The 14,761-nt window shown below is 35.3% G+C and overlaps 1 protein-coding gene across 1 annotated transcript in view; it reads right to left on the bottom strand.

Moving 5' to 3' along the window:
- Positions 1–538: 538 nt before the first annotated feature.
- The window catches only part of LOC131426906 (ubiquitin-conjugating enzyme E2 R2), a 40,028-nt gene continuing 25,805 nt past the window's right edge, over positions 539–14,761 (bottom strand). The window contains exon 6 of the mRNA XM_058589667.1: positions 539–1,798. Coding sequence (XP_058445650.1) covers positions 1,685–1,798 — 114 coding nt within the window. The 3' untranslated portion in view covers positions 539–1,684. The remainder of the gene's footprint in view (positions 1,799–14,761) is intronic.

The following is a 14,761-nucleotide window of genomic DNA, read 5'->3' as shown; positions in this document are numbered from 1 at the left end:
AACTAAGTCCTCACAAGTTCCTATCTCATGCCTCCCCGGTGTCGACTGAGTGCTATCGCCTTCTGCGTTAGTAGCAGAATGAGAGGGTGCGAAATGGCTTATAAGTTGAAGCCCATCCTAAAGTGCAATGCTTATCATAGTATATCACAACATATAATACTTTACATATTACTATATACTTTATATTTATATATTACATATAATTACTTTGTTGTATCATACCATATTAGTTCATATATTATCGACTTACATGATTTTATGTTATGTTATATTATGTTGTATGGTATTATACTGCATTGCATTATATCATATTATATATTATATTATATTTCATTCTGTTATAGCATTCTGCTGTATTAAGATGAAGGCAGTAACGTTTGAGCATATTTTAGAAGTTTTAAACGTATTGGATGGACCTAAATAAGTAACACTTCCCCATAAGTTATTTTCGATTTTTTACAATTAGAATCGATGCCGGACGTCTTTAGCATTCTTGTTTCAGAGGGAATGTTCGGATTTTTTGGTAACTACGAAACTGTTTCTATGTAAAAATAAAATAAATTCCTTGTATTTTCTGTTTTATGTAAAATCAATAGATCTACGCTACAATGTTCACATAAAATAATAATAAAAAAATGTGACGAAAAGTTAAAGTACCGCCTGAACATAATTTTCCTTTAATTGGCTTTACGCGATCTTATCTTAATACTACTCGCTATGAGAGAAGAGATTGAGATAGTTAGCAGGACTTATTGGTTGAAACTTTGTTGTAATGTAATGTCTGACACTGTTTTAAATATTTCCATGGATGAACTACTACTACTATATTGCTTCGAAACTTCGCTGCACTTACCATGAAGACGAACAAAAAATAGTAAGGAAAATGATTCGTGATATATTGCAGAGAGGAAATGTATATTACAAAACTCAGGTGTTTGTTAATAAAAACATAGCAAAACAATGATTCGAACAAGTACGTTTTTCGAAGTGTTAGTTTTCATAACAAGGATGGGTATTTATACCGCAATTGCGTGCTGCGGGCTTCACCTATCGTCAATTATTATTGTATAATTCGTCTTTTATTACTACTTTTACTATTGGTGTGTGTGTATGCATATATTCTTGTGAGCACTATTTCTTCATTTACATCGACTACTGAACAGTAATCAATCGCAAATTTTCTTGCAAAACCATAACCGTACTCAAACTAACATTACATATAATGGGCATGCTTATAAATGAATGGATCGTTGCATTCCTTTTATGTTGCCCAATCTCTATATTAGTTTATTTACAGCAAGCTAGTGTTTTTGGAACGCAACACTGAAGATAGAGAAACGCATTTAGGAAGAATAGAACGAATATTCAGAACGCTCGTCTGATTTTATCTTCATTTTCAATCTCTGTATCCACACAATATATGTATTCGGTTCTAAATTGTAGCACACAATGACGACTGCTTATCTGTTTGACGATGTACTCAATAAGCTGAATATGGATAGTCGTATCAAATGTAACCATGCCAATATGAAATTAAAACATATGCCATTTACCGGCTTCCAATGTAACGTCTTTAATTTTTTTTATTTCTATGTATAGCATTCTCTTGTTTGCATTCACCATTTTTTTTCAATTACAGATGTTTAGTAAATTAAACAGAACTAACACTACATCCGTTGGTCTGTTATGACTCACCATTTCCGCTATCGTCACCATCGGCGAACGATTCAACCGACACTTGATCATCATCCTCGGTGTCTAGGTCGTAATCGTCGTCATAGAAGTCTGTCATATCGAGCTGAAATAGTAAAAAAAACTTGGTTAAATATTGTAAGATTAAATGGAAATAGCTTCTATGATTGATAATTTAACAAGGGCAAACAAAATTATTCCTTTATAATTAAATATTTCAGATGAATGCTCTTTTAGGTTCTCTCTGTTTGAGTTATGGTAGCTTCTATCAACAACAGCAAGCAGCTTGCGTTCATTCAGTAGTAGTTTAATTATTTGACCCTCGAAACCGATACTTAAATACTAATTCTTAATCTAGACAGACATTACAATCGAATTTGTCATAAACTTTGATAAAAGATAGCGACATACATTTAATGGGTTGTTTTGTCCATATTGAGTGTGGTGGATTGGCAATCGAAAGAACTGCACACGTCGAATTCGTCCTAACGGAGCAAAAAACTGCAACTTTCAGCATAATGCTATTGTTAACTTTTCTACTTAAAATTGGGAGCCGCTGCAATACCTGTTTCCTTTTTTCCAGCAGCGTAGTTTGTGATACGAATAGAAAGAAGATACCTTTTTACGGTGACCCGTTCAATACTTCTTAAGGCCATCGTCCAAGTACGATGCGCGCGGGTGATTTTAGCAAATTTTCGATGGAAAATTTGAAAAATTTACCAAAACCAAAAACATACAGACCTTAGAAAAACTTTTATCTAACTGCAGGGTAAAAATGGCTGGAAAATTCAGATGTTTTTGGTTTTGGCAAATTTTTCAAATTTTCCATCGAAAATTTCCTAAAACCACACCCGCGCACGGTACTTGGACGATGGCCTTAATAATACTTTTTTAATTGTCAAGATCAGTTGAATAACGTAAACGAGCAAATGCTGTATCATTGCATTTACGAATGTTGATTTCTATGCTCTTGATATTGAAACCAGTCAATAAGTGTAGCAATATCTGATTAAAGTGTAATCCAGAATTTATTGTATACTGCGAAAAAACTCAAATATAGTTATTCCACAGATTTTTACAATTCTGGTTCCAGTATCGTATCATTTCTCAGCTTGATACGCTCAACTCTAGAGTATGCATCCTTTTTACCTTCGAGACATTCAACACCTTGAATCAATCACACGCAAATTCGTCCGTTTTGAACTTCGTCGTCTTTCGTGGACCTTCCGAGCTACGAAGATCGTTGCTAGCTGATTGACCTAGATTTGCTCTGTGTTCGACGTGACGTCTGTAAGGTAATTTTTGTCACTGATTTACTACAAGTTCGTATAGACTGTTCAGATCTACTACAATTGTTACACTTAGATAGTCATCGCCGTACTCTTCGTTTTCAACCACTTCTTAGAACACTCTCATCTAAAACTAACTACGGTTATTACGAACCTTTGACTAGTATGTGTCGCCTATTTAATAATTGCTCCAATGTTTTTGACCTTCATCATCCTCGTAATGTTCTAAAAAAGCTGTTTCTCAGTTATCTGTCTCGATAGGTTCTTGTAACTAGAATACTATATTTAGTATTAGTTTTCTCTCATCATTGTATAATTTCTAAGTTTTAGTTTTAAGTTATTATGTATTATGTATTATTTGGATCATTCTAATCTGTTGATGCAAATGATGAGGAGGTTTTATGCCTGTTGGAGAGAAAGTTTTAGCTCCACTGGGCTTCTCTCTGCTCAACAATTACAGAATGAATAATTTTTAAAATTCAAACGGATATAGAAGATGACAATCCCAAAAAGCTTTAAAGTTAGACTCAAAACTATTGTAATTTATTCGTCATATGGCCATACGAATTGGTTTGGGTTATACTGGTTCCTGAATACCGGCTCTGGAAGTACCTTAAATAATCGTAAACTCATTGTACCGTAAACCGATTGTCACACTTTTAGATTCAAATTCGATCCGATTTGCAGTTTCGCCATTACAGAGCAATGAGTGAATCAAATCTCAAATTGCCGCTTAGAACGACGGTCATTGAAATAATGTCATGAGAACTAAAACACCGAAGAATATTCATGCAAAAACACATGCGGATTGATAAAAAAGGTATCATCTCACTGCTAAGTGGATTAAGTACTTTTTTTCATAAATACGTTTATTTCATTAGGCATAAGTTTTTCTAAGATAGCTGGCTATTGGTTGAACTCATGGAAGAGGAAGGAGTCTAACATAAAAAAAATTAAATTTGAACCCCAATGGTCTTAATTTAAGTTTCATGTAACGAAGGTCATGACAAGCAAGAATGTCGCGAACTGGGACTTTGGATAGTCTATCTTGAGTACGCAAGGAATTCATTAGTTGAGATCTGACATCACGATACTCCACGCATGTCCAAACGACATAACGGCGGGTGGTGTCTCAGGATGAAGATGCAATAGTTACGTCATCCCGCTTTTGAACCTTGAATACTTGAGTGAATTATGTTGCCATCTCAACAAGCCTTGCCAAAAAGTACGGGTAAGTAATGTCAGAGACATAACTGGATGTCGTGAATACGAATAAAACTGACACGATTTCTTTACACTTTCGAATTCGAATTGATAGTTGATCGATTGTGTGAATCGCGAAAGTTTCCCCCTTTTCACTACTAAAATTTTAAACGATTTTTAACGTCGATTATCTCATTTCGGATTTGCACATTTCATTGAAAGAAACTATCAAGATGCTGTACAGGATTCATTTCTGCCTTTTAGAAGGACCAAATTGTGGAATTCTCTACGATATTTAGTACAGTTCGGAATATTTATCTCGAACGATTTTCGCACAGCAAAAAGTGCACGAAGCAAATCAAATTATTTTGGATTTTCACTAAACTGATGATTTCTACCTTCGATTTGCAAAAAAGTAATCTTAATAGTTCTTTAGATAACATTTAGAGCCATTAGAACGACTGATTTTATATAATGCTGTCCACTTTCGTTTCTTGTTTTCTTTCTCTTCAATGCAAACCATCAGCAGCTGATGCAATCGTTCTTGCTTGAATTGAAACTAGCTTTGCGAACAAACCGACACATCCGCCAAATGATGCGAAACTGGTTTAATGCGTCTTCTTGCCTTGACGATCGGAAAGCAAATGAGAACTACGACCTAAGCGTTTGAGGTTTTTAACCACGCTGTAGGTGCGCTTTCCGATGCCGCTGTTTGAATGCGTCTTCTCGCCCTGACGTCTGCCTTCATCCAACACACAAGAAGAAATGATCGATTTTCGACCACGGTTCCCCTTTTATAACGTTCAGTTGAAGATATGTGGTTCACTATCTCAAAATCGTCGTCCTTGCGCGAAAAATCCAAGCAAAAGTAAAGAATTTTCCGCGTTGTTTTGAAATTTTCAGAAAACTTAATTTTTGAGTTGCTTGTGGTTATCTCACACTGTTCAAAATATTATCCTAAATTCCTGATCATATTTTTGATGAAATAGTGAAAGAATTATGTTGCTGCCATTAATACAAGTCGAGATAATCACGATTAAGTTCTGCCCATTCTTCCATATGGCTAATTTTGAAAAGGCGCCCCTTAGTAAAGTAAGTCGTATTCACGACAAAAGCTATTTGCTTCGCAGAACCAAAAAACGACCCGTAATCGTCAGTGCTCAAGAAAGATAATAAATGTTAGATGTCGGATATCACACTACGCTTGGAAGCATGATGAACTAACACTATCAACAACTAGGAATTGTATGAGAGCAAATAAATAGAAATGAATTTACTAGTAACGACTTTAGCTCCACTGGAATTCATATAATACGAAGTAATCGCTTGGCGAAGACCGATTATTCGGCAAATATGGCAAACAATAGTCATCCTTTCTGTCTTAGCCTTCAATTTGTCAGTCTAATTGTGACACAGAGTTGTGAGCTCCGCATGGGCAAATCCCATAAACGTTCCGTTTGCGATTGCATTATTTAAGGAAATACACTTTCACTTGCGAGCTCTCGTTTTTTTTGGCCTTTTACGACATGGAACAGGAGACAGGATCAATTCTTGGTTGAAATATTTTCGCCGGATGCCACACGGCTTACCTGTTACCGGGACAGGTGGACCGTAGTGTTATTCTACAAAGTGAAAAATATGCCCAATCACTATGACAAACAAAATTCCATAGCAAAAAGACGTGCTAAGGAGCTTACAATTTTTTGCATTTTTTTTAACAGTAATGGACGACAAAACACACATGCTCGAGCACTTTAGAGTTTTCGGGTCTGGCTTTTTATACTGCAATGCGAATTTCCGATTAAAGCTGTCCGAGATCCCGGAGAAGTATTGGATTTGGCAGGCCATTTGTAGTTGTGGTCGGGAATCTTAAAGTTTCGTTTGTGTTGGCCACATAATTGTTCGAATATGACATAGTATGATATTAGAAAGATTGCAGTATTTTCGAATTCAAAACATTTTTAAAATTAGATCGATTTGAACTGCCCACAGCAACAGAATTCATTAAGAAAAATCAAATTTCTCTAGAATGCAGACCTAGATAGTCGATGATGAAATAAACTTATTTCAATTCTACCGATACTCCGTTTTCGGTTCCGGAAGTACAAGAAGTATTGATCGAAAACTTTAAACTGAAGCGCTCTCCGATTTCTCAAAAGTGGCTACACCACAATTTGTTATTCTACAAAGTGAAAAATATGCCCAATCACTATGACAAACAAAATTCCATAGCAAAAAGACGTGCTAAGGAGCTTACAATTTTTTGCATTTTTTTAACAGTAATGGACGACAAAACACACATGCTCGAGCACTTTAGAGTTTTCGGGTCTGGCTTTTTATACTGCAATGCGAATTTCCGATTAAAGCTGTCCGAGATCCCGGAGAAGTATTGGATTTGGCAGGCCATTTGTAGTTGTGGTCGGGAATCTTAAAGTTTCGTTTGTGTTGGCAACATAATTGTTCGAATATGACATAGTATGATATTAGAAAGATTGCAGTATTTTCGAATTCAAAACATTTTTAAAATTAGATCGATTTGAACTGCCCACAGCAACAGAATTCATTAAGGAAAATCAAATTTCTCTAGAATGCAGACCTAGATAGTCGATGATGAAATAAACTTATTTCAATTCTACCGATACTCCGTTTTCGGTTCCGGAAGTACAAGAAGTATTGATCGAAAACTTTAAACTGAAGCGCTCTCCGATTTCTCAAAAGTGGCTACACCACAATTTGCAAAAAATTAGAAGCAAAGGAAAGGTGTTACAATTCTTCGAAGAATGTTCATGCAAAAAAAACACATGAAGATTGATAAAAAAAAGGTATCATCTCTCTACTAGGTGAATTAACCACGTTTTTAATATTTTTTTCACCTTTCTAGGCATCAATTGTCAAACACAATTTTTTGCGTTCGCCGATATAGTTTCAAAGCTATGTTCATTAACCTTTATATTTCAATCTTCCAGGGTGGCAAGTGAATTAGCGATTTCAATTTCCCGGTTTTCCCGGTGCGCGAGATAAAAATTTCCGGTTTTTAGAACTGGCCCAAATAGCTTATGTTCAGTATTTCCTAAAATATTTCTCTCATTCAAGCTTTAAGTAGAGATCCCATGTCCAAGAGAACATCGAGAGTTGAGAAATTAAATATTTTCCGGGTATCTCCTTGGAACTACGTTTAAAAATCTCATCCATATTCCATCTTTATTTTGTCTGTTACTTTGCCAGTAACCTCGATGTAACAATAGGGTTGAAACAAGAAACATATCCGGCCAATGGTGATAAAAGTGATTAGTCTTGCATTTCACGAAGGAATGAAGCACCAAAATTATTGCAATTTTCTCGAAAAATCAACACATTTTGTTTAGACTTCATGTTATTTCCAATAATGGTCTTAAGCGCAGCTTTCCTATCAAATTCGATTATTGTTGGTGTTTTGTAGGTTGCTAGAAATACAATCAGGCATTTCAAAGCCAAATAATGAAAAATTAAATTTAAAATCTCACAATTAAAATATAAACAATTATTTTTCGAACTATTCAATCTTTTGCAAGTCTACCACAGAATCAGTCTTTTTAAGGTTATCTAGAGATAGGTAAAGCCGTTCATTTCAAGGAACCATTGAAAACTGAATAGTTGTACCGGAAGAATTAGTTTTATTAAACCGTCTATTCGTTTCTCTGAAACTTTGTATGTTTCTACGAAAATATTATGAGAGCTACGAATTGTATTTTATAGTGAACAGATTCAATAATAGTGAGTTCTTTTTGCATGTGTTCTACCAATAATCATTCTCTTTTGTATACATTTTCAAAGTTCGCGAACTGCCAGATTCCTCAAACCAGCAAACGTTCCGAAAGACGCAACTTATTTGTATATATATTCAAAAACATTCGATTACTTTCATTCCTATTTAGAAGAATAGAAAAGTATCATTCATCAATGAAGAACTCCAGTTCACTCACTCTTCGAGGAGAACTAGTTCTTTTGGACCGTTCGATGACCATTTTTAGTGTATTCCAATACAATTTAGGCTAGTATAGTCTAGGAAAAAGTATACGATTAAAAATTAAACGAACTAAGGAACAACACTCCTCCCGTAGAACCGATTCCTTCTAACAACACGACGATATTCTTTAAAAGTTGGATTTTAGCCAGATAGAACAAAATCCTTCTAGAATTTTTGAAATGTACGCTTGTCTCTTTTGAAAAACAACAGCAATCTATGCCTTAAGTGACTGAGATGATCTAAATTTGATTCTCCTATCAGACAATCTTCGACTGCTTCTTCGTCGATAACAATATCCTCGTCGTAGCTGATAACCTTAAAAAATTAAACATAGATTAACTGCACATATTAAACCATCTTCTAAGCCTTTCTAAGGATCTTACAAACTCTGAAAATTCAATTTCAGCTGTCCAAGAAGGAAATCAAGTACTGCTTGCAAACGGTTGATAAGGTGAAAGTCCTATTGAATCCTATTGAAATCAATACCAAAATTACAACACAAGTATTGTCACAATTTGACATTACTGAGACAAATTTTGCTGAAATTAGGAGAATCATTGATTGGCACTTAAAGACATGAGGGCTCCTAAGAATTCTTAATAAAGTTATTAAACATGTTATCTGTTGTTACTTTTACCATTATGTAAAGACTGTCCAAAAAAGTATGGAAGCACTTTGATTTCGCTGTAAATAATTTACAAGTGTTAGATATTCAAATTTTATTCGATATGCTGAATATTAGACTACAACAGAATATTATTCTCAACATTTTCGCTCAAGCTCAAAGTCAAGTATTGTAAACTTATGAAATAGTCTAATAATAGCTTTCAAATGCATCTAAGATTTCCAAAATTGGTTCGAGCTTCCCTGTGAACATTTAGCCGGTTACGTCACTCGACTATTATATCTCCGGACCACAAGTGACAGCCTTTTGATCTTCGAAGTTGATCAATGAGTAGCTTTTAAATGAACCTAATGTGTTGAACTTACTTTAAACAATAATAAAAATGTGTTTCATAATTATGTTATATAAATATATCCCGAAAAAAAAACAATAATATTCAGTGACTGTCGACAATTAAATTAATTTCACTGCCAACGGATTCTGTTACCTTATAGCCAAACCTAAAACCACCTGGCAAAAAGATAATTGGTAGCATCGTAAAATACAACTAATATATATGTAGGCTGTAAGTTAAATAAAACACCATATTGACATAGTCGTACAGTTCATAAAAAAAAAACTTGGAAAGAGCCCCTCTGGGCATCGGCATTTCCAAAGCGTTGCGTTGAGGTCGTAAAACTTGGCCAAGTTTTTTCATTACTCTCCATTAGTTCACCCGTACCAAACGCAAATCCACAGCTCATAAACAAACCGATTACCGGCAGTGACATATGATGCGTGAAAATGCAATTTGTACAACTTGTTTCATTCGCCCGGTTTTGTGGCATGACTCCTCTTCTGTTCGGGATAACAAATCGGGTCTTTTCCTCTTTCTTCGCCGTTGGTAAATTCATTTCAGTACGATTGTGTCTTCATGTTCACCAGCCAACAATCCGTCGCGGCTTGCCTTTGTAACATTTTTGCCGACAGAAAAACCCTCGGGAGTCATTAGTCCCTGTTTCTTGCAATAATCGGAACGGCGAACGGTCAGAGTGAAAATTTTTCTTCGTTAGCACACGATTCCATCAAAAGCGCTGTGTGGCAATCGCTCAGAAGCGTGTGTCACATCGTTACTAGAATTGCATTTAGGATTCGTTTCGTTCGTCAGACTCGGCCTCTAAACAACTCCAATTGTGGTACAGTGATGAGAAAATCCGAGAATGAATACGCTTGTGAGGCACTCAGGGGTCATTCATAAACTACGTAGACTCACGGGGAGGCGTTTCTAAATCAATTCATCTTGTAAAGTCTTGTATACCCCAGAGACAGAGCACGAATCTGCAAACATTCGTGAAATAGATCAACTAAAACAACTTCGCTATACGCGTAGATTTTTAACTTTCGATTGGTTTTATGCTTAGGTTGACGATGCGGCATACATCGCGAGTGAACATCTGCAAACCTGATTTAAAGTGATTTATTTATGATCAGTTCAACGTTTCATCAGTACCCAACAAGAAACACACTGGAAAACGACTGATGGAGAAGAATAACGAACTTGCGAAAATAATCGCTAGAGAAAGGACGTGCAATCTTTTTTTTTAATTTTCTGTGGATTTTCTTGGAGTTGAACTACTCTGGATGTGATAAAACACAGCTATGAAGACAAATTATGTAAATTAATGAACTAGTGGCACAGACTAACAGACAGGACACTCAAATTAGATTCTTCAATCATTTTAACTGTCATTTCGAATATTCCTTTATTTGGGACAGTACTCACATGTGTCATGATGGCGCCACGTTACCCTATCAAAAACATCCTGTCTGTCATCTAGACTGTGTTTATTTTTTTTATTTACCAACAGAGTTGCCATTTATACAGAATTACCTGTAATGTATTGATATGTATTTGCATTTGTATGCGAATTTCATGCAGGATACAGATTTAATACATATTGCCAAAACTATATACAAAATTGTGCCTACCTCTCATCCTTCAACGTAATACAAAATCGAACCTGTTTAGTGGCAATATTTACTTGCTTCTGATCTGCCGCCACTTAATTTCGGGTGAAAATTACCAACACAATAAAAAATAGTCTAGATGAACAATGTTGAGAAAAATAAATGGTTACCTTCCAACATCGCTAAAAAGTTTAATATATTATTAACGTAATATAATAATTTACTGTGACGATTCATTTCCAAATATTATGATGAAATCAGGCATCCCTGCAAGCAGCTGATCGGTGTTGACAAACGAGGGGGAACCAACTAGTAAATTAACTTTTACATAACACAAGGGGTGTACCGATAGTAAATAGTTCGCGCAGTATAATATAGGTGGAACTAGTGCATCACGAAAAATTATTTTTTATAAGAATTTACTCATACTGTCATGTCTGTTAGTCTGTGCTAGTGGTACTACGTTAAATTTCCATAGAGGGAGCTTCTCTAATTCATCGCTTCTTAATTTCGAGCCTGGTTTAGAAAAACTATGGGTTATGTAATTGTGAAACTTTATATTGTTAATATTCTTTAATAGCAACTGCTACAGTATTAATTTTATGTGAAAATATAGAGGCATTCCTTAGATATGATTGCTCAAAGTGCTATTTTCGCAGAGATAGATGGCGTGAATTGTACAGGATGGCAAGTGGGCGGTTGATTTCATTTTCTCGGTTTTCCCGGTTTGCGAGATAACAATTCTCGGTTTTTGGAATGGGTTCAAATCAACAGATTTTTTTAAATTTTCTTTAGTTCAAGCTTCAAACAGAAATCCCATGTCAAAAAACCTGTTTTAATCCACCTAGTAGTGTAATGATGATTTCTCGTATGACTCGTTTTCTCTTATATATTACAGCATAAATTCACCAAAATACTACAATTTAAAAAAGTTCAGAAAAGAGTTTGGAAGGTTTCTGTTGCATAATCCTACTACATTTCAATTTAGGTTAGTGAAAGTCTATTCAATCATATGTGAGAAAGTGAAGTGAGCTACATTTTATCACATTAGATTACTTTCGTCGGTACTTCTGGAAACGAAAGCTGAATATCATATTGGTTTATTGTTGGCACTATGCCACATTCGGTTCATTCAACCATAAACTAATATGACCTACAAAATTTTGTGATAATTTGAATTTTGGAAAAAATGTACCGCTAGTCGGTCTCAGATGAAATTCAGCAAATCATTTATGGGACTATCAATGGTTCATTTGGTTACAGACTATCATGATCAACAAACGAGAAAAATTTACTAGCCAATATTAAGATGTAGCTTATGAAAAAAGAAATTCTTGAAATTGAATTGTTTTCACTAAGCACCCTACCTCTGGAACCAGTGGTTTTATCCGAATAAAAATTGGAATATTCTTATGGCATCTTAAGACTATCTCCGAGAAAAGTGAGTGACATTATTTTCACATTTACGGTGCATATCGCCCTGTAATCCTGGAACCGGAAATCAGATCCAAATAAAATTCAGGAATTTTGTATGGAACCGCGAGACCTTTTATTTGAATCTAAGTTTGATGAAAATCTGATGAAAATGTGTGACAATATTTGTCACACACACATACACACATGCACACATTATTTTTTGGTTAAAAAAAGTCAATAAGGAACAACTCTTCTCCCGTAGAGCCGATTTTATCTATTAACATTTAGGATATTCTTTCAGAGTCGAATTTCGGCGACACAGCACAAAATTCTCCCAAAATTCCATAAATGGACGTGAAACCAACAATAATATATACCTAACTTTCTTCGTTTCTTGCTTAACTGAAATTTTTCCCGCATTTTTCACGACATCTTTAAAAGTTTTTTTTTAATTTAAAATCCTTAATAAAAACTTTTGATATATGTCAATCTCCTCTTTAGTTTTAGTGCACGCCAGTTATAATGAATGACTTAAGCTAGAAGTAATGACTTGATATTTTTTCATAAAATTAACACGGCAACAGTCTCTAATAAAGAATACGGTCCCATTTATCTGGTGAGAAAATTAAAGTTCGATTAAACAAAACAGAAATATTCGCAGGTGAATTATTTAGACTATCGTTTCTATATACTTCTTATCCTGAAGCAGAGATTTAATTTAAAAAAATGAACTGAGCACTCAACGCGCTTCTCGAAAATGGAAAAAAATCACATGTTTACTAAAGTCGACGTAGACTTTTAGCCATGCGCTAAATTTTTGTCTACGTGGTTTATGAACGGTCCCTTATGAAAGTGACGGGAAGCTGAAATCTGTGTCCAGTTTACTAAGTTTAGTCAGTTCCAACGACATTAAGCATTTTTATTGTCATGTTTTGGAAAAGGCTAGATTAATTCGTTTCTTACTTCATTGGTTTATATATTTTTTCTCGTGAATACGACTTACTTTACTATTGAGTGCTTTTCAAAAATTTACCCTCTGAGAGAGTGGTAAGTTTATGATCATGAATATCTCTTGTTGTATCTAACATATCAACATAATTTTTTGCTACATGTGTTTGGAAATATGATCATCAATTTATGATAATATTTTCAGTTGGAGGACATATTTACGAATAATTCAACATTAAAGTTTTCTTAAAGTTTTGGTATCAACGAGTACCAAAGAGGAAAAGTCATGTCGCGTTTCTCGTACCTGGGTTAATATATTTCGTTCATTCTAACCTGCGCAGTTAACTGAGCAGGAAGTAAAAAAAGTGCATCATTCCGATTGGTTCAGGTCCAGAGCTCAGTTCCAGTTTCAGTATCAAGAATTCAGTTCAGTTGAATTGTGGAACGTTCGCAGAGCCAGTTTTGCTTCAAACAAGAGCGATTGCGTCATCCTACTACTGGTCGTTTGCATTGGAGCAAAATACAACGAAAAGTGGACAACGACTGGGAATATTATGCAAAACCAGCCTTTCTAACGGCTCCAAATGTAATTGTAATTGTAATTTGTAATTTATCAGCCCACAACCTGGCAGACCGTGTCCGCCCATCTGCTTGAGTGAGGTTCACTTCAAGCTGGCTGTGAGCCTACTAAAGCCTGACCGTTGATATGCACTAGACCGTATAGCACACCGGCTTCCTCCACCAGCAGGCGCTGCTCTGAGTCCCACTGGTTTCAGATACATTAGGTTAGGGATAGTGGAGATAAATAGGGAAATATAGCATTTAGAAGTTTACTAACTACTACTAACTACTGTCTTTGTGGCTGAAAATAAAACGTACGGAACAATAATAATAATTACAATAATAACAATAATAATAATAATGGTAATAATAATAAAGTGACATTAAAAACAATAGTGCACTTACCCCTCTCTCCCCACCTTACCTCAGCTTAACAAAGGTCAAGTTATCACTCAGTTACCATCTTTTCGTCGTTCTCTGGAGACGCCCCAGGGTTCTTCTTCCTAAAATTTCCTTGCTCTTAGGCCTTCGATGACAGTTCCTTATTTCAACATTCTCGTTTCATTGCGCCCCCACCATGAAATGAAATAAGATAAAATAAAGTCAGGTGTTAGTAAGTCTGTTGGATCATATGATGCAAGGTAAGGATGCGCATTCAACACCAGATTGTCCAGGGAAGCCACAGTATGTACACAATGGCACGATTGCTTAAAATGTCTTCACACCTGCCCTGATCAGTTTCGCCGTCAATGCAACCTGTATAACATCAGTACCGATATCGAACCGGATCGGAAGGTTTGAAACTTCCCCAACGGTTCATAAGATGTCAATCCGCTCCTATTCCTGATCAGAGATGCCAGAACCGCAGATATGTCTGTAAATCTGCAAATTTTACAGACTTTTGAAATTGTCGCGACCTTTTTTCTAAGTTCGTTTAGTAATACATCATAGAGAAATTTCTGCAATATTTGCTAACAGCAGATTTGTTTTCAGATATACAGACTTTTGCAACGCTGTCTGAAGATATTTGAAATTTTTTTCTGGCATCTCTGATAATAATAAGTCCACTTTTTG

This window comes from Malaya genurostris, chromosome 2 (assembly GCF_030247185.1).
Source record: "Malaya genurostris strain Urasoe2022 chromosome 2, Malgen_1.1, whole genome shotgun sequence".
Lineage (NCBI taxonomy): Eukaryota > Metazoa > Arthropoda > Insecta > Diptera > Culicidae > Malaya > Malaya genurostris.
This window is presented reverse-complemented; position numbering and strand designations above follow the sequence as displayed.